The following is a 25512-nucleotide window of genomic DNA, read 5'->3' as shown; positions in this document are numbered from 1 at the left end:
AGTAGGAGGAAGCACAGACGCAACGCACTGAGGGTGGGCTGCACAGCTGCACCCTGACCTCGCTACTCTTGCAGCCTTAACTGGTCCCCGTGAGCTCTTCTTCCTCTCACAGGCCTCTCTTCTTTCTGGCTGCCAATCTGTTCTTCCCAGGGCCCCTTTTCATATGAGTAAGAGAACATTACTCAGCAATCCTCCCCACCACCTTCCTTATCTCCCGACTTAGACTCTGCGAGGACAAGTCCCCAGTACTGAGGTGCCTACGGGCTCAGGCTTACCTCTCTAACGGGCTCTTCCCTGAATCCCTTTCTTAAATCCTATCAGAAGAGGCCCCCAAAATTCTCATCCTGTCCTTCCAGGTGGGACTGTCACCTGGACAATCTTCAACTTGTCTTCTATTCTACGGAAGTCTTATGCATCCTGTTTATTTACATCTTATAGGAAATTTTCAAAGCTGGGCACAATTTAAGCATCTTTCCAGTTTTATGCAGGAATCAGACTTACCTGGCTCTCTGCAAAGCACAAATGTTGTAAATAAATACAATTTTTTGCTTGGTTATGACACATATTAAGCTGTTAACATGCAACAATAAGGTAAAATTAGATGAATATCTCAGCAATCTACAAAATTTAGCATTAATTATGTTAAAAACACTGCCCAGAATTTCAGAAGAAATTTTTTTCTAGGTCTGTTTTCCCTAGGCCCTACCTCATAGTGTGAGGCTATCAAATTTCTTTTCTATAATTAAGAAATACGTCAATGAATTTTAAAAGTAAATGTACTAATAGTGTATTATCTCAACAAGATACTGGCCTTTACCGCTTTACTGAGCAATAAAACATGACTCAATGTGTTCGTTCATATCTGTGTTCATTCGGTGCTGTATCCCTAACACCCCAAACACTGCCTATCAGTGAAATGAATGAACAAACATTTACCATGAACCCCTTATGTGCCAGGCACTGTGCTACCCTCAGGAATGAAGCAATGTGACCTAACTTTCATGCAAACTGCAGTACAGGAGAGACTTGAGACAAGAGTTACGCATCAATTTAATCGCAATTATGATAAAAGCTGTAAAGAAAAATCAAACATGAAAATCAGATTTAACACTGCCTAAGATGTAAAAAGAGACCCTTCTGAGGAACAGACAGTAAAGCTAGCATCTAAAAAAAGACCTGGATTTAGCAACTGGGAGAACAAAGAGGAAGCCGTTCCACAGACAAAGCACCTGTAGAGGCCTCGAGGAAGGCAGGTGCGGGCTGTCCTCCAAGGCCGCAGACGACCAGCCGCAGCGGCTCCAGGCGGGGCTGGCGGGCAGGCGGGCCTTGCACGCCGCGTTAAGGATTCCGGACCTCATACGAACTGCAGCCGGGCGAAGGATGACAATCATACGTGTATTCTAAAAACATCCCTCTGGCTGCAGGGTGGTGGGTTAGAGGGAAATACGAGGGGGGCAGAAGACCAGTTATGGGGGGAGTGCAGTGCTGTAGGGGGGAGGTGATGCCTCCGAGCAGGGAAGTTACGGGGACTCTACGTCCTTTCCCAACAGGGTGACTGAGTGAGGTTTGGGGGGTGAGAGAAAGGAGCTCCAAAGTGACTCCTCGGTTTCAGGGATGGCCAACCAGGTGGGTGGCAGTTCCCCTTACTTAGATGGGGAACAGTGAAGGCCAGGCTTGGGGGGGAATGGGAAATCAACAGTTAGGTCTGAGATAGATTCAGGACATGATGTCCACACTATCCAAATGACAGTGGAGCTCGTTAGCAAGATTTGGGACGAGAGAGTCACTCACCAGCCTTTAGCTGGCAGACAGCACTTGAAGTCATGGGAATAGAAGAGATTGCCCAGAGAGATAACATAGAAGAGATGTAAATCCTTGAAATATCCATAACTACCACAGTAGAAAAAGTTGAAATAAATTGCAAATTTCTGAAATCCTTCATAAATAAGCAATTATTTGATTAAATAAACAATGGAAATTTTTGCTGGGATACACAGTTTCAGCACATTAGTGATCAGAGAAATTCATATACCTGAATTCAAACAAAAGTTTAGTTTAGGCTATTTTCAGGCCACAGTTAAATAACATATGTTTAAAATCCCACTGCTTCCTTAACAGTATGATAAGAGCTGAAACTGATATACTTCAGTGGTAATTTCTCTAGGAAATCATGCAGAACTAAATGAAGGCCAAATAGTGATGCGATGTTTTGACATGGGCTGCAGATATTTTAATTTTATTAATCTGAAAGCTTATAAGTAAATACAGCTAGGGAACAGTACTATGCAAGCTATCAGCTGGCAACATGAATCTTTCCATGGCTTTCTCTGGTCACTCAACATCGTTTTGGTTCCATTCTAATTGTAAGTGAGCAAAGGTCAAGAAATGCCAAAGTAAATACAAAGAGAAGTGGTTTCTGTGTAGTATCTCATTTTTTATTACTAGCTTCTAATGTTTTTCTCATAACATGAGTAACTATTAACAAAAAAGTGTTTCTTTTTATATTTCCACATAAAGCTTCAACAAGACAAACCAGATTATCTCTATTCGGTACCTCTTCACCTGAGAAAGGATTAAGTAAACACTAATTAAAATATCTGGGATGTTAGTGATGTCAACACTTCTCTAACTGAAAGGGCTCTTAAATGAAAAGGGTTTTTTTATTATTTTATTTACCTAGGATTCTACGACATACAAGAAACCAAGAAATCATCGCTTTCCCTCAAATTATACATTATACACATATTGTAAAAATACTGAACATTAAATAGTTAAAAACTGAGTTAAATACATAACTACATATAGTAAGTTTAGGAACTAAAAGCAATAATCGAACACAAAAAACTGCTCAAATAAACTTCTAGATTTCTTCAAACAATAAAGTCTGTTATTTATTACCTAAAAGCTAATACACCTCCTTCTTTGGTGGCTATTGCAATAGTTGCACTTGCAGAGCAGTCAGGGCAGTGAAACTACACGGTGCCACAGTGGTGCATTCATGCCATTAGGCGTTTGTCAGAACTCTTAGAGAGGACAAGAGTGAACCCTAATGTAAACTATGGACTTTGGGGGTATGCCGGTGTAGGCTCAATGGTTTTACTAAATGCACCACTCTGGTGTGAGATGTTGATAGTGAGGCAGGCCGTGCACATGTGAGAGCAGGTGTTATAAAAGGATTCTCTGTGCCCTCCTCTCAACTTTTGTGTGAACCTAAAATTGCTCCAGAAAATAAAGTGTATTAACAAAAATGTTTTTTCGCACCGGCCGGTGTGGTTCAGTCGGTTGGCGCGGTCACTGAAGGGTTGTGGGTTGGATCCCTGTCAGGGCACATACGGGAGGTAACAGATCAATGTTTCTCTCTCTCTCCTCCCTTCCTCTCTCCTGAAAATCAATTAAAAAAACACATGTCCTCGGGTGATGATTAAAAAAAAATTTATAGAAAAAAATTTTTTTAAATAGTTGCCATTTGTCTCAAAGATTCAAAAGACTACCACACAATGTGATTCATCTTAAAAGCCCATGTGAATACTGGCCAACATGCCATTTTTCACAAATCTGAAAAAAGTATTTCAAAATGCAGACAGAACACCTGTCACCACCATCGATATGCCATAAACTCTAGGCAGCAGGAGCAAAGGGCATGTAAAGTATGTACATTTTATCACTGGAGGAAAGGTAACACCGAGGGTAGGGGGAATTAAGTGTTTATTAAGGTTGGGAAAACCTTAACAGGATACACAGAACATAAGAACCGGAGTGAAGAGGGCATGCTTAAGCTACAGCAAAGTATGCTTCTGGCCTAAAACATCACCACCTCTTTCCTGGCAGCGTGGGACAAGGTAAGAAGGAAAGAAAAATGGAAGACCATGAACGCAGAGCAGCACTTGGTCTACTCATTAGCAAAAATAGTCAAATTTTCCACCATTGAGGATGGCCTTATTTGTTTCTCCAAATAGCAACTGTTTTTGGCCATAGAGTGCATGGCCAACTAAACCGAAATTATCCACACATACTGAGTTCTAATGAGTGCCTGAGAGAAACTGCAATAGAAAGTATTTATTTGCTACATGGTGTAATCATGTATGGTTATTTTCTTAAAAAGGGAAAATACTCTAACATTCTGGATTACAGAACAAGTAATTTATATTTAAAAACAAGGACATGATTATCATAAAGCACTGAATTTGCTATTCAAGCTCATTTAATTCTGCTAATTAGGATGGGCCACATGCATGATACTCTTATTCCAAATAAAACAAACAGTAAAATATTTAAGGGAGGAAAAAAACACAGCAAGATGTGTGTATATTGCTTTCCAATCAAACTTCAACCTCTGGTTTTTTCATTATTTTTGCCAAAACGTAGTTTCCTATATGTGAAGTTTCTCAGAGATAAACTGGCAATGTGACACCTTATGGGTAAGAAATGATAAACACAGGGACTAACTTTCCCCAGGAATTGAAGTAGTTCAATTCATTTTTGCTTTCTGCGAGAAAATATGTAGCAAGAAGTAAACAGTGAAGTCCAGATACAATTAATAATGATTAGTACTGAAACAGTCAGTAGTAAAGGCTTCCAAATGTCTAACAGCACTAACAGAGACTTGATATACTAGATTTGAATATCTAGGTAAAGTTTAAAAAAAACCCTATGAACACAATATGGCAGTAACTATCCATGGTTGATATTTTCATTGGTTTTAGAATTTATTTAGTTTGCCCGGGTAATACAACTCTTTTATTTTATTGTCTATTTTGGCACAGTTTTTAAATATTTCCTTTACTTTGGATATTTGATATAATTCATACCATTTTTATCAAGGTTAATGTTCTAACAGATCCATTATATACTATAATTATGACCTCCATAAAAGACTTGAGAAATATATTGATTTGTCTGTTCGCATTGGCAGCAAATTGAAATCTTGTCTTCTAAAAGAATGTCAGATTCTTCGTCAGGCAGTGTATGAAGTCTTCAAGATGGATTTAATTTGTGCCACTGGATAACAACCTTTTCTGGATTGGTAATAGTCTCTTTCCACTGGTTTGCTGCTTCAACATTATGACTGTCTTCACTTACCCAAATCTGTAAAGGAACAGTACAACCACTTAACACAATAACGGTGAGCTGTTAATTACTCTTGTTGATGATGGACAATTGGAAGTTTGGTTTACATGTTTTCAACTAAACATCTTTCCACTTTTCCAAAAGTCTGTTTGATTTCTCTATGTGAAACTTAAATGTGAAAACATTTAACCTATTTATTCACTCTGAGGACTATTTTGTATGATCCAATTCAATTTAAAAATTCAATGTGAGATACTACACAATCATTTCCCCCAAAATAATTAGTACCCTTTCTTATTCAATAAATCTAGCTCAACTTAAAACTGATCCCAATCACTCAAAAACATTTTTGTAAAGATTAGCTCAGACTAATCTTGATTTAAATTAGATTGGTAAGGAATGTGCATTTTTAAGCACCTTGTACATTATATAAAACTGCAATTTTAACTGAAATCTAATAAGCAGTCATTCTTGATCCACAGTAAATAATTAAGTAATAATCCACAGTAAACATTACTCATCACTTAAGCAACTTTAGATAACAGATGCAAATGAACTTGGGAAATTATGCAAAGGCAAGACACACAATGGTCACATATCACGGAGGTAAGGTGGCAGGGATTAAAAAAACCTGAATTCTCACCTCAGCTCAAGCACTTAACAAATGCTGTTGCTTTGGATTAACTACTTTGATATTCACTTTCTAATTCTTTTATTATTATTTTTTTAAAAATATGTCTTCATTGATTTCAGAGAGAGGAAGGGAGAAGGAGAGAGAGAGAAACATCAATGATGAGACACTGATCGGCTGCCTCCAGCAGGCCCCCTCCTGGGGATCGAGCCCAAAACACGGGCATGTGCCCCGACTGGGAATCAAACCTTGAGCTCAACCACTGAGCCACGTCGGTCAGGCTCTAATTCTTTTAAATAAAGAAATTAGGTCTTTAAACTTTTCCTCTTAATTTCATGGTCTGAAGAACTTTCCTTCACATAAAATCTTGCAAACAACCCTGATATAAAATCAGGTAACTAAGAGCGCTCCGGCTGACAGAAGTGGGCGAGCTTGATCCACATTTGGCTCTACTCCATGACGGTGGCGCCTAAAGCTACCGGAGACACTACAGGGGACAGAGGACCCGCAAGAACCTTTCCAGAATTATTCTTAACTAGAATCTCAACCAAGAAAGTAGAATTACCAAAAAAGTTATCCTGAAAATCATCTGTCAAGTAAACCTCCTATTGCATTCATACACGACAGTTGAGGCTTGATGATACTGGAAAACTTTAACTGAATTCACTTCATGGGTCTTATGGCTTTGAAAAGTATGCTAGTTACATGAATCCTTGAGTTTAAACTTTTTGAGTAAGAAAAAACGAAGAACTATAATTTTTTTTTTTTTTACAAATATTGTAGGTAAAACACATTAAGTAAACCAAAGAGTTAATATCAATCTGTATAAAATTCACATACAATTTGAGGATTTCACACAGACTGTTAATGACATCTTGTCAAGTAGAAGCTTTTAAACCAATAATATAGATTTTGGAATTTAAATGTAAGTCAAACAACTGTAATTAAGATAAAACACAATAGACAGCTCTCATGAATCCACTCAGAGTACAGAACAAAAGGAAATCAGCTCCTATAGGACCGGCAAGTAGGGAGGTGTTATGTTGTCTTATACAAATTACTAAGAACTTTTAAATGGATTAATCCAGATACCCATATTGACTATCTAAATAACAGCACAACCACTATTAAAATGGATGTTTTCTACGAGTTCAAACCTAACATAATTCAGTTAATAGCAGACAGAGCTAAACACTGAACTGAACATGAAGCAGAAGAGAGTTGGGTATCCGAAGCCTTAAGGAATTTAATTTAAATACTTAGTGTTGCCTCTTCATAAGGAATGAGTCGGCCGTACTGAAAAGCTGATCTTTCTCATGCTTTTTAAAGCTGATAAGCTCAGAAAAGGACTAATCCCCCCATTAAAAATGTAAAGCTCATTTTTTTTTTTTTAAAAAAGGCTTACTTTAAGATAAGCCTGATTGCTCAGAAATTCCAACTATCTATATTAAAGGAAAAAGTCTGACAAGATTTGATTTCTGTGGCAACACTGAATTTTAACTTAGGACGGTGAAGACTTGTACTCTATTAAACTTCACTTTTATCCTAATTTCTTTCTGTTAACCAACTGTTTAAGGGCACAAAAAAGTGCAAGGAAAGAATCCAAGATAAAAACTCCCACTAACCTGCCCCACAAAGTGTCTTCTTCTTACAGAGCTTCGGCTATATAGCTTAATGAGAAAAAAAATTTCTCTTTCATTCTGTATAAGTGGGAAAATCATAGTCTCTCCCCACTTTACTCTTCCATTGGTGGCCTTCAGTAGGCGTGTCTTCTTCTTATAAACCAGCTCTCCTGAGCTAAACATTGCCACCTTCACAAAAAAACCTAAAAAACAAGAAATTTTGATATATGAGATTTTATTTAAAATACCATTTAAATATATGTACCTATATGTTTGTTGTAAAAATATAAAGAAACCACCTTTCAAGATCTGATTAGCTATTGCCATAACAGAAAACATCTACTAAACTTCTTAATTTTTACAACACTTTATGTTAACTAGTGTAACCTCAAGTGAATTTAATCTTCTTCCGACCTGAATGCCATTAAAGACTGGGATTGTAGGCATCGATGACAACCAGCAGCAAAGGAGTGCACATGGTAAAGGATGACACAAAGCAGTGGTGCCGACTCTGGGGAAGGGGAGGAATTTACTTCACAATTTCATGTAGGTAAACTTCTTTGCTACAGATTACAGAAGTTAAACATATGCTCACTAGAGAAAATCTATTCTTTAAATAACTTTGAGATGTAGTTTCCAGTAATGGTAGAATAGCTTACATAAATAGCTTCCCACGGGTAACAAATGTAAACTCTGGGCAAAATATAAAAAACAACTATTTAAGACACTAAAATTGGCCAAAAGTAGGAAGAAATTGGAGAAGAGACAGCTCTTGGAAGACAGGAACTGCACTGGGTAAAATTCGGGTTTATACAGCTTTTCATCTAAGCATGCTCCCAATCCTCACACACGATGTCTCCAGCTCAAGCAGAAGGTGCGGTCTGCCTAACGTGAGTTAGGATAGGGCTGAGGCTGCCGGGGTAGCAAGAAAGCGAGGCGGGAAGCTCCAGACAGTCCGCAAAGTGAGGACGGAGACTGACCATTCGATTTATAAAACAGAGATCACTGGTAATCCTCATTAGCAGCTTTGATTAAAGGAGGACACCTGTTAATGTGATACATCACATCTGCAGATTTCTACTGCTGGCCTTGTTTCGTAGATTAACACTTTGTAGTCCTGGTAACTTATTCTTTTAATGCCAAGTTCGACTTAGCTTATTTTTCCTTTTATGATTTTTTCCGTCTGTCTACGTAAGTGATGGTAGTCTACAGCTATTTTTGTGTGTACTATCCTGTCTGTCTTGACATAGAGAACATGCTAACTCACACAGTTACTTTTTCCATCTTTTTGCATGCTTGGGAACAGCTTATATAAAACAGGGATTGTATGTTCCTTCAAAGTTTGGTAGAATCTGCCAGTAAAACCATCTTGGCCTTGTGCTTTTATTAGAGAAGGTTCTTTAACTATCTTTACATAGTTACTGTTTTATTCAGATTTTCATTCTTCTCTAGTGAACATGAACAATTTTCCTTAGAGAATCATTTCTTTTACACAGCGGTTCAAATGGCTCGGTAGTTACACGTGGCACGAATCTCTCGAGTTGGAATGTCATTCTCATCCTTGTTATGTTCTATTTTTTGCTTGATCCAACCTACCATCGGTTTGTCTATTTTAATGATCTTTTCAAAGAAAAAACCTTCATTTTTATTGATTATCTTTTGTTGTTGCCTCAATATTTATCAACTTCAACTCTGGCTTTAACTCCTCACTTCTTTCCTTTGCGTTTTTCTAGCTTTGTGAGCTGAACGCTCAGCTGTATTTATTTTCAGTCTCATTAGTTACAGTGGGCATCCATTACTTCCATCTGCTCCAGGTGTCTCTTCTTCTAGCAGGAACAAGGGGTGCTCTTCCCCCACTCTTAGCCCTTTAGGTAGGACTGACCTCAGCCTCCAGCTCTAGGGGCACCATGGGAACCAGGCCCATGCAACCAAAGTACCAGAACCCTGGCTGGGCCCAGAGGGCAGGGAGGAAGAAGTGGTTCAAGGGTTGTGTTTGATATTTCTGGTTTTTTAAAATTAAGTTTCTCATTAGCAGAGAAACGAAGGTCGCACAGGACAAATTATCTAGGCTGGTGAAACATATCTGATAGTCCTCTGGACACTCAACCTATAGTAACTAATGAGCCAAATAAGAAACAGCCCCGGATGCAGAGAAGTCACAACTGGGTAAGAATCGAGAGGCAGTGGATTCAGGTAGACACAGTGGCTAAAATTTGAAATCCAATAAAGTGATTCTAAGTTACAAGGTAAATATTTAAGTTAAGTAATAAAAGTTACTAACATTTTAATCTCCATTGTAGGAAATGTAGGCAAAACTATCTTTTACTAATATTTTCTTTAGATTCCACTTTGAACCACTGATATACTTACTCAAAGTCAGAGGTGTGGATGAGCTTGGAAGGCACTGGGCCTCAAGAATCTGTAACTGAATCCTGCTATTCACTGCTTGAAAACAAGTCCCCAGTTCAAGTTCTGCATGACAAACCTGCATATCAAAAAAGTGTCATTTGATAATCAAGAAATAAAGTTTTGGGATATTTCAAAAATTCAAAAATAAAGAGCTAAGATCAGAAATTTTGAAATCACTGTTTTTTATTGACACACAGAGCTGTATGTTTTAAGAGAAAGTTTAGAAGATAACTGTCACGGATTCTGTACATGTGACGTGTTCACTTTCATGGATTCTGAAACTGCAAGTTACAGCTACACACGGGTTCTTCAAAGTCAGGGAGACCAAAAGACAATTCACATTAAAGACAAATTGAATTCCTAAGCACTTTTACTAGAGAAAATGTCAGTGAAATAAACACTGAAAGAGCAAGCACAGTTTTAAAGTACTTAAATGTAGTGATTTGAGTCATTTTTGAGAACATATGAAATATGATTTGAAAATGTAACATATGCGAGTCATCATTATTTTTTCTAAATGCAGAAATCAGAGTAGGTGCTACCAAAAGCAGAAGACAAAGGATGACTACAATGAAAAGGCTGGCGGGCTGGGAGCTGAATCACTGCCCCGAATGGAAGCAAGGCCAAGGAGAGCTGTGAAAGTTGGAGGCTGTCAACAGAAGGAGAAGGTGAAAGAAACCCCGAGGCAAACAGTAAAATGCAGGGGGGCTCCGAAGCTGAAGCAGGCTGGCGACGTCCTAGAGCGCGAGCAGCCCTTCTCTGCATTCCGAGGCCCTCGGCTGAAAAGCAAGAGACGCACAATCTCGTCCCGACACGAACACAGACACATTGCTCTTCACGCGCTGAGAGGGTAAGCACGCACACAGCAGGGGCAGAACGTCAGGAGGTCGCACACGGCTCAGCGCAGACGGAACAAAGTTCCTCGCTAATACTGATTCTGACAAAGCGACAGCACAGCTGAACGACACCTGACGACATCTGATCAGCTGGACGACACCTGATGAAGAGGTTCCTGTCTGATAATCGCCCGGCAGTCCCAATGACTGACTCACTAAGAAAGGGCCTTTCTATGCACATTCCATTAACTGAATCTTGGGCGTTTTCTTAAAACATCATTCTGTGTTTTAAATTGGTCATGCCATAAGAAATCAAGAGATAGTTTAGCACTTAAAAAGCATAAGCTCAACTGTTGAGGTTAAACTCCCCTATGAAACATCTAAAATGATGATAAAACTTCTCTTTTGGCAAAAAAAAAAAAAATGCTGAATTTTAATAAGTGAATGTATTGCTTTTGCTTTCAATCAGAATAAGAATGACTTTATAAAACTTTTCATATGAACTAATTCGGTAGCCATACATAAAATAAAACCTTTGCTGACATCAGACCTCTGATATATAATTTGGTAGAAACTGAGCCATAATTGTTCATTCAGATTCTCCAAGACAGATAAGATTATAATGTCTCAATTCCCCAGAAAATATCTTTGTTGAGTCTGATATACTCTACTAGTCTCATTAATTTAAGTTTTAATATATGAATTATCCATTTGAATATCTGTGCCTTCTACAAACTACAGTTGCAGATTACTGTCTACTAAGCTAGTTTCAAAGATGCAAGTGACAAACTCCTATCACAATTACAAAACAAATTTGCTTAAACAGATTTTAACAAAATACTCTAATTCGGCATGCTTCCATTCATCATTTATTCTTTCCTATCTATCTACATATAAATATTCATTGCCAAGGAAATGACAGGTTACTAGGAGCACAGTAAATTATGAAGAAAACAGATGAAAGCTCAAACTTTGCTTTGTTTAAAACAAGTAACTTAAATAATTCTTAGTTGTAATAAATGCTATAAAAAAAACCCAGTGGGGATGAAAATAATAGACAAGGAATAAAGAAATCAAGATATTTCAACTATTCTTGATCAATTATAGTAATCCTTTTTTATTTTTTTAATACTTAATTTCCCTTCAAATTTAGTGATTCTCAAGTCAAGCTATACATTAGAGTCATGTGGGGAGCTTTTGAAAATTACAGATGCCTCTGCCTGCACCACCCCATCCCCCCGGGCAAATATTTTGATTTAATTGGTTTAGATGTGGGCATTTTTTAAAGCTCCCTGGGTGATTCTAATGTGTAACCAGGATTAAGAACCACTTCATGTCATCGTAAATATTTTTGAAAAGTAGATAAAATATAAATCCTATATAAATTTAAAATCACATAAGGTTTGACCTTATAAAAGTTTATGGCTGATTTCTATAAATGTTATCATGACAGAGAAACTACAGAATTAAATTATTAGGGATTTTTAAACAACTGAAGTGTTCAGCTGGCTAGCTGAGAGAAGTAAACATCAGGTCTCAAAAATAAATCAGCACTATAGATAATCAACTTCTTTACAAAAAATACCAGCTGTAAGAACCTCCTTTCTACCCAACTTATGGACAGATATATAGCTTACTCATGATTAAAAACAACTTTCCTAATCTATGTGAAGGCAATCTCTGATTGAATTTACAGTTTGATTCTTTCCTGCTTTTCCTAAGTTATCAGCTACTAAAAAAACTTAAAAAAAAATTAATAATTTAAAATTATTCATACTTCAGGGTCATTTGCATACTACTATCACTTACAGGAATTTTTGAAGGTGGTGCTATATCCAAAGAGTAATCCATTTCCTGTGTGCTGAGAGTTCTGAGTGATAGTGAGCATTCTCCAATGGTTTTCTTCCTGGGAGTCTGGGTTTGAATCTTAAATACAAGCCTCACAGTTTGTAGACTTTGGAGCTTAATAGCAAACACAAAAGTTTCCATAAATTCAATAGACTGAAAAAAAAAGAAAATATAAAATATATAAATAAAAGGACTGAAAAGGGTGATATGCCAATAGGAAATAAATAAAAATAACATAATCTAGGAAAGGTAGATTTGATTTTTTTACAATAGAAAATATTTTTTAATGCAGCAAACAAAAATGAGAATGGCCATGACTTGTTTTTCCAGAATCTATCCTGGATACTGCCTTTCTTAATTTCACAAATCATCCTTTCAATTACTAAGTCAGGAATTTGGGTCAATATCGACACCAAGTGTACCAGAATATATATAGCTTTTCCCTTTTTTAAAAATTAGGTTGTTTTCCATCTTTGTTTGGGGATCTTTTCTGCTGTTTACAATTCTTCAACAGTAAATAAGAGTGGTTTAAGAATCTCAGACAAGCCTCTCTCAGTACCCAAAACCTAACTTGTTCACATTACAAGTCGTGAATTATTTCTTTAAATGAGTGATTCTTTGTCTAATATTCTTCCCATTTATTGGGCTTCAAATTCTCTTTTGGTAATGTTTGGTCCACTCTTCCCAATCTGAAAATCTATCTCCTTACTTAATAGAGAAGACAAAAGAAAATATGAGTATAAAGTTCTACCTTCTTGCATAAGCATCCACCCCACACAGCAAGTCCGTGTTTTCCATGCTTGAAATATTTTCAAATGTTCTTTTTGTTACTTTTAATATTTTCAAGCTTTGGTTTACCATGGGCTAACATCTTCTTACTAGGCTCTTCTTTGCTGCACTCCTTTCTATTTTTAATGCATCCTTTTGAAAAGGAGTTTTGTGTGTTTTTTCCTTTTGCAAAGGCAAGATATCTGAGTAACTAACATCAATATTTTAAATAATTGTGCCCAGATTTTCTCTTTTATTGTAACTGTTTTTGCCTATGGGATCAGAATTATGTTTCTGAGAGCCTCCCAGCCACTTAAACTTCCTTTTCCCCCTAAGTTTTCCTAAGTTAGCTTAATTTTATTTGAAAATCAAAAAGTAAAATTGTTAAATAACTGTCAGAATTACAACCAGAGATAAGATTTACTTCCTTTAGACTTTCTATAATGAATATGTCATCATAAAGTCAGTGATATCCTGACTTTATATCCTATATAAAGTGATATCCTACTATATCCTACTATGTAATTCTGATTTCTGCCTTTTCACTTATTGAACATTTTCCCATGTCCTTAAAAACTCTTCCTAAAAAAACATTATTTTTCATAGCTTTCTCGTATTGTATCACATGTCGTATGGTTTGAATTGAGTTCCCCCCAAAAATATGTTGAAGTCCTGACCCCCAATAACTCAGAATGTGACCTTACTTGGAAAGAGGGTCACTGACAGTGTGATTAGTGAAGTTAAGATGAGGTCATATTGGAGGAGGGACTTGTACCCTTATGAGAAAATGGCCATGACCTGAGATTAGAGTGAAGCCAAGGAATGTCAGGGATTGCTGGCCATCACCAGAAGCTAGGGGAGAGGCATGGAACAGATTCTCCCTCAGAGAAGGAACCAACACTGCTGAAATTTTGAGACCAGACTTCCTCCAACACTGTGAGAGAGAGATTTCAGTTGTTCTAGGCCATCCAGTTTGTGGTACTTAGTTACAAAAACCCTAGGAAACTAATACACATGGTGTTCCATGAGTTTTCTCAATCATTCGCCTATATGAGACATTTTTAGATTGTTTCCAACTTTTGCACTGTGAACAAATCACCAACAAAACCTTATATATACATACAGGCATTGGCAAAAGTAGGTTTACAGTTGTGAGTATGCGAAGCAGAGTTTATTCTTATATTACTTATATTATTTATATTATGTTTTATATTAATATTATTTCGTATCCTTACTTATGATTTATCTTTTTTTAAAATATATCTTTATTGATTTCAGAGAGAGGAAGGGAGAGGGAGAGAGAGAGAGAGAAACATCAATGATGAGAGTCATTGATTGGCTGCCTCCTGCACATCCCCCACTGGGAATCGAGCCCACAACCCAAGCATGTGCCCTGACCGGGAATCGAACCGCGATCTCCTGGATCATAGGTTGATGCTACACTGCTGAGCCACGCCTGGCCAGGCTGATTTATCTTTTAGGAAATGATGGAGGAGCATGTCAACAAACTGATGACAATAAAGAACTCTGTGCCCAAGTATGCTTGAGTACAGCAAACAGACTACAAGAATGTGTAAATAATGAAGGCCGGCAATTTGAGCACTTAAGAGATTGTACCTAAGTGTGCTGTGCCAGTGAGAGATTTCTTTTGAATTAATAAAGCTATTGTAATAATCATAACCTGCATGTCTTTTCTCAAACAACTGCAAACCTACTTTTGCCCACCCTATATATGTATTTTACATGTATATATTAGATTATTTCCATGGAACAGATTCCAAGTAGAATAACTCCATTACAAAGTAAAAATAATTTAAGGTTTTACTGTGTATTGTCATTATAATAATTTTCAGGAAGTTTTATGTAAAAATTTTTCCTAATTTTATAAACAAAAAAAGATAAGACAGAAAATAAAGAGAAAGCAGTATGCAATTTCATGTTTATTAGACATCTGAATTATCTTATTCTTAAAGTGATATGTTTTTGTAGAAGATACCTTCCATTTGCATGGAAAAACACTAACCTTTCAACCCACATCAAAGGACAAAAATGAAGATATATTTAAGTTGACGTGAAATCTAGAATCTATAAAACCAAATTCAGGATCATAAATGTTCCAGTTATAATAATGGAAAGTATTTAAAAGAAATTCACTGCAATCATACAATGATTTCTCAAAGCCATATGGGGTGGGAGGAGACAGGATGAAAATACAGACATTTATTTTCCTTTCATAAGAGAAAAGGAAAGAGTTTCCTTATATATTGTTCATCTTCTATATATTTTAGTGATTAAAATTTTCTTTTTAAATGCATCTTAATACTGGACAATGAAATATCAAATATTTTTAAGGCTCAAAATTGTCGTTAAGAAGCAAGGGGTATATAATTTGTGGTTTCCCCAAAATAAAATTCTTTCTTATTCCAATTCTTTACATGGGTTAAAGTGACAAATATGAGAAAAACATAAGAAGAAATTCAAACACAAATAACCACTTACATTGGAGCCTTCCTTGGTTGAAGATTTGAAATGTACTGGTTTGGGCAATGTTAGGATTCCTTTTATAGAAATAGTAGGTGTGTCGCCATAACTAGAAGGCCAATTTAAATCTTTGCACTAAAAAAATTAAAAAATATAGTTTGAATTTTACAAGTGACACTGACAATACAAATATTTTATGTATTTCTTGACTTAATGACTTTAGATACAAACTGTAAAAGTAAAGTTTAGTCTACTGAGAACCCATTTCGCCTACATTAAAATAATTTGACATTTAATGCTCTAGATATCACATCAATTTCCTTCTTGAGTTTAAAAATCAAAAGTTTCCATCATACTTACAGGTTTACTTTCTTTAAATTCTTTATTAAGTACTATTTTCTGCAAAATACTATGGAATCCTAAATTCCAAAGAAGGTAACGACCCATTCCCCAGGAGAAAGCAACAATATATGCTTGTAATATCTAAACATTCAATTTTGTAAGGAAAGTTAGTATTCACTATAATAATGTACCTGTAATACTGTGATCCAGATCTGCTCTACTGAAGAATTATAAAACACTTTCACATTCAATCTCCCCAAATCTCTTTCATCTCCTGATAGAGTAATAGTATCTGAATCATAAAAAGACAAAGATGTTTCACATGCTATGCAATCCTTCTAACCAAAATATACTTTAATACGAGTTGATTTTAAGGGGCAAAATTGAAAAAAATGCTACAATTATTTTTTAAAGTTCACAATTTAATAAGACAAACATCACAATTTAATGTATAACGAAAGTGCCAGGGGGAAATATACTATAAAAAGGAATACATGGCTTAAAACTTAACCCAATTATAACCTGAGAAATTTAAGTTAAAACAATAAAAAACTTTCCCAAATAACACTGATATGGCCTTAATACTTTACACTTCAGGAAATTCCTTCACTAATATGCTTTAACATATGAAAAAAAGATATTTAATTGCTTCGCTTTTTTAAAAGATGTATTCATGCCTGATCACTAAGAAACAGGCCATCTAATGTGTGTATTCATATGCAGATAACACTGTCGATGTAGAGATAATCATCTAGAGTTTCTTTTACCTCGTTGTATATACTTACAAATTACTATTGGGTAGAAATCATTCCCTTAAGAAGATAAAAATAGGATTCTTTATTCCTTACCCAAGCTTCTGTTACTTCCCTGAGAATTCTTCCTTGACGAAGAGCTACTGGGCACACTGGACAGTGAATCATGTCTCTACAAATAACATTTGTAAAATTTGTAAAAATTATGTTTCATATTTAAGGGAATTCATAAAAATCAGAATAAATTTGGAAGTGTCCTGCTACCTAAAAACCTGTAAAGCAGCAGTTACCAAAGCATGGTCCCTCTGAACCAGGAGTATCAGCATCACCTGGGAAACTACTAGAAATACAAACTCAGGCCCACTGCAGAGCTCCTAAATCAAAAGCTCTGGGGGTAAGGCTTGGAATTCTGTATGTTAACAAGCTCTCCACACAATTCCAGTGCATGTTAAAGAACTGGTGCTATGAAGGGTTAAATCTGTAGCCCCGCCAGTGTGGCTCAGTTGGCTGAGCGTCCTCCAGGGCACCAAGAGGTCTCAGGTTTAATGCCTGGGCTGCGGGCTCAACCCCCCAGCAGGGGGCATGCAGGAGGCCGATTAGTGTTTCTCTCTCATGACTGTTTCTCTCTCTCTCCTTCTCCCTTCCTCTTTCTCTAAAAAAAATCAATAAAACATATTTTAAAAAAAAGAATGCAGTCTGCAAAAAATTAACTCAAGTGGGATTATTAAGGATTATTCAGAATACACTTCCATTTTAATAAAATATATGTATAAATACTCACATGAAAAAAAAAGTCCACAAGTATATATAAACAATATTTGCACAGTGCTTTTACTCAGTTATAGGAATATAGGTGATTTGTCTTTTTACTTTGCTTAAGTCTATTTTGTAATTTTTAAATAATAATCACAGTTCACTTGTATTAAAAAAAGAAATATTTTTTTAAATATAAGATTCTTAATTCTATTTGGAAAAGGATAGTATTAATGTTAATGAATAATTAAAGTTCTACATCTCAATAGAAATAGTAATTTTTATTAACTAGTTATGTTCATTAAAGAAAGTTAAATTAATAAGCACTTTTAACTATATACATTATAAATGCCAAGTGTCTGAGTGCATACCAAATGAAAGATGTAAGGCTCATAAAAACACAAAATAAAAACTACTGCCTTTTTGTATTCAGTTCAAAGTTTCTTAAATAATCAAGTGGTAAATGTCAAGTGTTAATCCTAAGAGATATTAGAATAGATACATCTACAAAAGATGTAAAACGTGTTGTTCTGAATGTAATTTACACGTTTCTGAATTTTTAGCTTGAAAATAAATTATTGGATATAATTAAATTTATATAAATAATTTACCTGGATGAACTTCTGAGATGAACTTGTAAGATCAAACATAGACTTGCTTAGCCCAGGGGAACCAGGGGGTTTGTTGGTCCTTAAATCACAAACTACAAAGGGAAATACATAAATTACTTATTTTTATAGTAAAGAAGAAATTCTACAATGAACTAAGTCTTTTTAGGAATACAACATGAATATTATATGCAAATCTACTTAAAAGATAAAAGCTTCTAACAAAGCTTAAAATTTGTTTCAATTATTTTACTTTGAAACAGAAACCAACAAAAATCAAGTAACACATTTTTACATCCATATAAAATATTAAGCAGAGAAAATTCATTCTTTTTGCTTACATTCCTCAATTCTTCATCTCACAAGAATAATCTAAGAGGAGGTAAGTCCTCTGCACTAAATGCAATTCAACTATTTAATGAACACTTATTTTTAAAAAATCAATACAGAATCCTATGTGATTCTGTATTTCTAGCTTCCCTCCTAAACTGTAAGATCCTCGAAGAAGGGAAATCTGTATACTAATGTGTACTCTAGCACAGCGCTGAAATAAATATTTAAATAACTACTTCTGCTTTATTTTTAGTACTTCATTCTGAACTCAGGGTTGAGACAGCTGTGTAAAAGACCTGAAGAACAGTGAGAATTTTGCGAATCATATATGTACAAGATAGACTGTAAGTGATGCAGTCTCAAATATGAAACTAAGAAAGTTCTAAAATCATTTAGGCATTTTCTGTTTTTTGTTTACATTTCTAATCACATGCGTTTCTAAATTTATCATTTTCACTGAATAGCGCAGAAAATGAAAAAGTTAGTAAATATTTGTTTTAAAATTTACAAATGGATGATATATAAAAATACACAAAATAATCTGTAAAAAAACTTTTTTCAAAAGAGGACAAATAAAATGGAATTTAGACCTCACTAACACCCACGACTTACTAGTCTTACATTTTTTATATGAGATCTAATACCACAAAGAGGTCATGATGTTTATCATATCACTTCTGAAGCCTGCTTTTCTCTTACTTGTAAATTGTTTTTCATAATAAGAATCATCTCTTCCAGGGTCTTAGATTTAATTTGACTTGTACATTTGCTAAAAGAGAAACGCAAAGAGTCACCACTGCGGCCCCAGCCGAGGAAAAGAAAGTGCAGGTGGAGAAGGAGCTGAGGCGTTTGATGGGCTTCGGTCTCTTTGGCTAAACCTCTTTGTAACATGTTCAATAAAAAGCTGAACAAAAGAAAGGAAAGAAAGGAAGAAAGAAAGAGAGAGACACACACACAGAGAAAAAAAATTCAAACCTGATCCATATAGTCTAGTTGCTTCTGAACTGGGAGGAAAGCGCCGACTCAAATCTGGTGAAATGTGCTGGTACATGTAGAACGGGTTATATATGTCATAGCTGGATCCAGGATGAGATGAACTGGAAAGTTCTGCCTTTCGATCTCCAAAAGATGCTCTGGCAGATCCTAAAAGCAAATGTTTCTGAAGTTTTATGACATCCTTTTCTTGGAGTTATTAGCCAACAGCTGGTGAATTCAGGTAAAAGGAAAACATTTTTGTTTCGAGTACTGTTAATTCACATGCATTTGATACCTAAAAAAATAAGTTGGCATTTACTGAGCTCCGTGCGGAATATTCTGCCAGGATCAGCCATGAACCCTGCTCTCCAGACAGTCTGGTAAATTTTTGACAATTTTTCTTTGCCCCTAAGCGTACATTCCAAAATGTTTTGGACAATTCTATATTTTGTGATCTGAGTTTCCTTTTATTTTTCTATTTACACAAAGAACATCTTTTAAATAAAAATATTATCTGTTTTTGGAGATGTGCTCTTTTCATGAGGACCAGACGTTTATAAAAACTGACCACATGCTCCTTTTTGTCCAACACCTTATCGAGGCAGCAGCGGTGGCAGCTGCTCTTCGAGTGCTATGCCGCCCAAGGACTGGAAGAAAATGCTGGGAAGTCGGCCAAGACAGACAAAGACCCAGGGAACAAATCTGGGGGCAAGGCCAAAAAGAAGACGTGGTCCAAGGCAAAGTTTGGAACAAGCTCAATAACCTCATCTAGTCTGACAAAGCAACATACAACAGACTGTAAGGAAGTTCCCAACTCTAAGCTTATCACCGCACTGCTGTCTCTGAGACGGAAGACTGCGGTTCCTTTGCCAGGGCAGCCCTGCAGGAGCTCCTGATACAGGACTTACTAAACTAGTTTCAAAGCACAGAGCTCACGTAATTACACCAGAAACACCAAAGGTGGGGATGTTCCAGCTGTGGGAGAAGATGCATAAACAACAGGTCCCACCAGCTGTACATTCTGAAAAATAAAACTTTATTAAATAAAAAAACTGACAACATGCTGAGATACACAGAGCAAGTCTCAATAAATTTTAAAGAACTGAAATCATAAAGAGTATGTTCTCTAACACCAATGTAATAAAGTTAGAAATCAAACAGCAAAACGGATAAAAAATATTTATAATGAACCATAAAGGACCAAAAATAATCAAAAAGATAATCTTTAAGAAAAACAAGATTGAAAGATTTGATCTACTGGGTATTAAGGAAGGACTACTGGCACAATTATAAGATCAATGGAACAGAACAGAAGGTCCAGAAAGACACCCATTTTGTGGATACTTGATTTATAATCAATGTGGCACTGCACAACAGTAGGAAAAGAATGGTCTTTTTACTAAAAGAAGATAAGACAACTGAATATTGATATAGGAAAAAAAACCACCTTCATCCCAACTAAATTACATTCACAAAAATTAATTCCATGTGGATCGTAGCTCTAAAATAATGTTAAAGGCAAACCAACTAAAACTTCTATATTAATTTATAAGAAAGTCTTCATGGCCTAGGGCAGAGAAGTACTTCTAAAATGGAGCATAGCATTAATCATAAAAAAATTTTAATAAACTGAATTACATTAAATTTGAAATTTCACATTTGTCAAAAGACTGAAGAGAGTTAAAAGGTATCCCACAGAGTGGGAGAAGATATGTGCAACAAATATAACTGACAAAGGGCTCATATCCAGAATTTATGAGGAACTCCCACAAATCAATAAGAAAAATTCAAGCAAGCCTATATATAAATTAGCTTGAGACTTAAGCTAACCATACGACCCAGCAATCCCTCTCCTGGGTATATACCCGAAAAACTCAAAAACATGTATTCGCAAAGATATCTGCACCCCTATGTTCACTGCAGCATTATTCACAGTGGCCAAGACATGGAAACAACCAAAGTGTCCTGCGACAGAGGACTGGATACAGAAGATGTGGGACATGTACACAGTGGATACTACTCAGCCATAAGAAAGGATGAAACACTGCCATTCGCAACAACATGGATGGACCTGGAGAATATTATGCTAAGTGAACTAAGTCAGTCAGAAAAAGCTAAGAATCATGATTTCACCCATATGTGGTACATAAAACTGAAACTCGTGAATACAAACAGGAGTGTCGTGGGTGCCGGAGGGAAGGGGGTGGGGGGTGGGAGGTGGGAGGTGAAGAGGGTCTTAATATATGGTGACAGGAGGAGATATGACTTTGGGTGGTGGGCCCACAGAGCAAAATACAGATCTTGTAGCATAGAAACCCACATCTGAAACTTATATGTTCATATTAACCACTGTCACCCCAATAAATTTAATAAAGTGTTATAAAAAAGAGCCAATAAACATGATCCAGTGCTCAATCTCATTGGTCATGAGGGAAATGCAAATTAAAACTCTCGTAAGAAACCACTACATGCTCACCAGAATGGTTAAAATTAAAAAGCCTGACAACAGCAAGTGCTGACAAGAAAGTAGAGCAATGTGTACGATCATACTCTGCTGATGAATATGTAAATTGATATAATCACTGTGGAAAACAGTTTGCTAATTTCTACTAAAGCTAACGATATTTATGCCCTATGACCCAAATATGCCATTCAGGGCCATATACACAACTGAAATGCTTGCACGTGTACCCCAAGAGACAAGTACAAGAATGTACACAAGCGTCATTATCCATATTAGCCAAAACCTGGAAAAAACTCAAATGCCGTCAGCAGTAAAATAGATGAACTGTAGTATATACTTACTACATAAAAATACCTTATCGTATGCTACACAGAGACACTACTGTATGTCATCCATTTAGATTACAACAGATACACTCTCTGTACAGATATAAAAACAAACTGAAGCTACTAGGAACAATTTGAATGAATTTCACAAACATAATGTTGACTGAAAAAAACCTACAAACAAAAGAATATATACTGAATATGTAATTTCATTTACATAAAGGTCCGAAAACAGAAAAAAGCTGAACCATAACATTTAGGAATATGTACTTAGGTGGTAAAAAGTAAGAAAAGCCAGAAAGTGATAATTACAGCAACTGGGATACCGATTACTCTGAAGTGACTGAAAAGGGGAAGCTCTGGGGTTGCTGGCAATACTCTCTCTACTTGAATGGCAACTATACACATAATTTGCTTTGTAATAAGTCACTGAGCTATATATTTTTTGTTCCTTTTTTCTACACGTGGTTTATATTTATATCAAATTTCTTTCAAAGCTTATAATCACATTGGAAATAATATATACACATAAAGCTTTTTATATGTTCAAATTATCACCATTTTAATTTTTTGTTCCATTTAGAACAGAACCCACAGTATAAACCAGTATTTTCCGAATTAAGCTAAACAATAAAGCTTCACACTGAGTTCGGAAAATAAAATAAAATGCGGGGTTATGAGGGGAGAGTCTATCCTCATCTCAGTTCAAAAAGCCATGTGCGCAACCCAAGCACAGTCCAAGGTCAGCAAGGTGCCAACGGGGAGCTATGGCACCAGGGGGCCTTACAAAGAGTCTGCCCCATCAGCGAACGCTGGGATCTTTAGGCACACAAACACTGCTACAAAAGTCTGTTCATGGTAACAAGAACAGCACTGTGAAGAGCAGCAGTTCCATAAATGACTCACTACCTTCACAGACTATACCTCAAAAAAGAATATTCCAATTTCATTCTTCCTTCATAAGTAAGCCACTACAAAATACCAATTCTGCCCTCAAACAGTATACAGTGATATCATTTTTTAAGTTCAAGAGGAATTTCTCTTAACTTACAGAACCACAGTGATATAAAATTAAATGTAAAGTTACATAATTGCCAACACCTCTCAAAAGCCCTATTTAAAATTTCAATATTAAGCCCAGCCGGGCGTGGCTCAGCGGTTGGGCGTCGACCTAGGATCCAGGCGATCGGAGTTCGATTCCTGGTCAGGGCACATGCCCGGGTTGTGGGCTCGATCAATGACTCTCATCATTGATGTTTCTATCTCTCTCTCTCTCCCTCTCCTTTCCTCTCTCTGAAATCAATAAAGATATACTTAAAAAAAAAAAAATTTCAATATTAATTCAAAATGCATCCTCTGGACAGATAGGTAGTAGGTGATAAAGCAAGCATAGTAAAATGTTAATGACAGAATCTGTCTGTTATCAAAGCAGAAAGCTACAGCTATCATCAGACTCATCAGCAAGTAAGCAATGCAACAAAACAAATTTCAAATATTTGAAACATAATTTTAGTCATTGATATTGGTCTGCTCTATCTTCTCAAAATCTCCATATGCACCCATAGCTCACACGTGCATATGCACATACACCTTACACATATTTTACTTCTATAATTAGGTACCAAGAATACTTTCTTGACTCCAGTTATATAAAGTAATTCTCTCTCCAATATGCTAAGAATCAGATGGTTTCACCTATAATTTAAGTATAAACTCAGAAAGTAATGTTTTCCAGTGATACGATGAAAAAAAACACAACGATCACATATTGCCAAGTAGGTATTTCTTGCTTATTTTCTGATTATGAAAAAAACAACAACACATAAAATATCTTCAATGTCTAAGAATAGAGAATTTATTAAATAAATTGTGGTACATCCATATAATTTAATACTACTGAGCCATTAAAAAGCAATAAGTATGAAAATGTGTTCATAATACATGTGAATAAAACCAATTCCAAGATGTTTATATGGTTTAATCCCAATGTTGTTAAACACGTATGAGAGAAAGAGAAAAACCCATTCACCATGGTATCCTGTGAGCCGGAACTCTTTAAAACTTTTTGAAGATACTAGTGATACATGAAAAAGGCACCAGGTTCGTCTTTTCTTGTTTCCCTAAAAAAAAGAAAAAAATCACTCCTACCAGACCCTACTCTCTTATATATAACACTAAATTCTAGACCAAAACCAAAACCCAAAAAGCATACTAAAACCATAAAGGCACTGGACAGTGAATAAAAGCAATGCAGATGCTGGACAGGATCTGACTCTTGGAAAATAGGGAATCGTAGAAAGTTAGTTACCTGTTTCTAAGAACTTTTAGCCTAAGGTGGGTAAAACTCCAATAGAAAATCCAGTCTTTTGGCCTGAAGAACCAGATGGCAAAGTTCACAGTAATCACAGCAACTAGAAAGTAAGGGGGGAAATTCTTGGAAAGAAGAAAACCCCAAATTACGTGAAGAAGGTCTGCTCAAATACCTGGCTGATCCCTGACCCACATGTGCGTGGGACAGACTCCAGCTAAGGACAATAAAACTAAGCTGAGATAAGAGCTGCCACTACCAAGTTGCAGAATCCAACCAACTTAATTGCCTGCTGAAAAAAAGAAAGAAAAAGAAAAACCCCCTGAGTAATATACCAGATTCTAGAGTCTCTACAACATAACATCCAACATTCAGAATACAATCCAAAGTTACCTCAAACACAAAGAAATAGGAGAATGTGACCCATTCCCCCCAAAAGAGATAATACACAGAAATCCAAACCCAGATGGCCTAGATGTTAGAATTTGTAGACAAAGATGTTAAAGCTCAAAAACATAAAAGAAAATAGGCTCACAATAATGAGAAAACAAACAAAATCCCTATAAGAAATCACAGCAGACAGAACTACAGAAAAGAACCAAATGTAAATTCTACAACTAAAAAATACAATGTCTAAAATACAACATTCACTAGAGGGGTTTAACAGCTGAATGGAGATAACAAAGGAAAGAGACAATGAACTTGAAAATAGATCAATATTATCCAATCTTAAGAACAGAAAGAAAAGCCCTGGCTGGTGTTGCTCAGTGGTTCAAGCATTAGCCTGAGCACTGCAGGGTCATGGGTTCGATTCCCGGTCAAGGGCATGTATCTGGGTTGCCGTTTTGATCCCTGGCCCCAGTAGGGGTGCGTGCAGGAGGCAACCAACTGATGTGTCTCTCACAAAAATGTTTCTCTCTCTCTCTCTCTCCCCTCCACCTCTAAATATCAATGGAAAAAATATCCTCTGATAAGGGTTAACAACAAAA

General features: G+C 36.1%; 1 protein-coding gene across 2 annotated transcripts in view; it reads right to left on the bottom strand.

Annotated features, from left to right (window-relative positions):
• Positions 1–4681: 4681 nt before the first annotated feature.
• Positions 4682–25512, bottom strand: part of TC2N (tandem C2 domains, nuclear) — a 34016-nt gene continuing 13185 nt past the window's right edge. For both annotated transcript variants that reach the window (XM_087818553.1, XM_087818555.1), the window contains exons 4-12: positions 19426–19593; positions 18121–18212; positions 16853–16928; positions 16196–16296; positions 15681–15797; positions 12375–12566; positions 9691–9805; positions 7324–7523; positions 4682–5085 (exon numbers count right to left, since the gene is read on the bottom strand). In XM_087818553.1, coding sequence (XP_087674679.1) covers positions 4975–5085; positions 7324–7523; positions 9691–9805; positions 12375–12566; positions 15681–15797; positions 16196–16296; positions 16853–16928; positions 18121–18212; positions 19426–19593 — 1172 coding nt within the window. In that variant the 3' untranslated portion in view covers positions 4682–4974. The remainder of the gene's footprint in view (positions 5086–7323; positions 7524–9690; positions 9806–12374; positions 12567–15680; positions 15798–16195; positions 16297–16852; positions 16929–18120; positions 18213–19425; positions 19594–25512) is intronic.

Source organism: Miniopterus natalensis, chromosome 1 (assembly GCF_054644295.1).
Source record: "Miniopterus natalensis isolate mMinNat1 chromosome 1, mMinNat1.hap1, whole genome shotgun sequence".
Classification (NCBI taxonomy): Eukaryota; Metazoa; Chordata; class Mammalia; order Chiroptera; family Miniopteridae; genus Miniopterus; species Miniopterus natalensis.
Note: the sequence above shows the minus strand (reverse complement) of the source record. Positions and strands in the feature narration are given on the sequence as shown.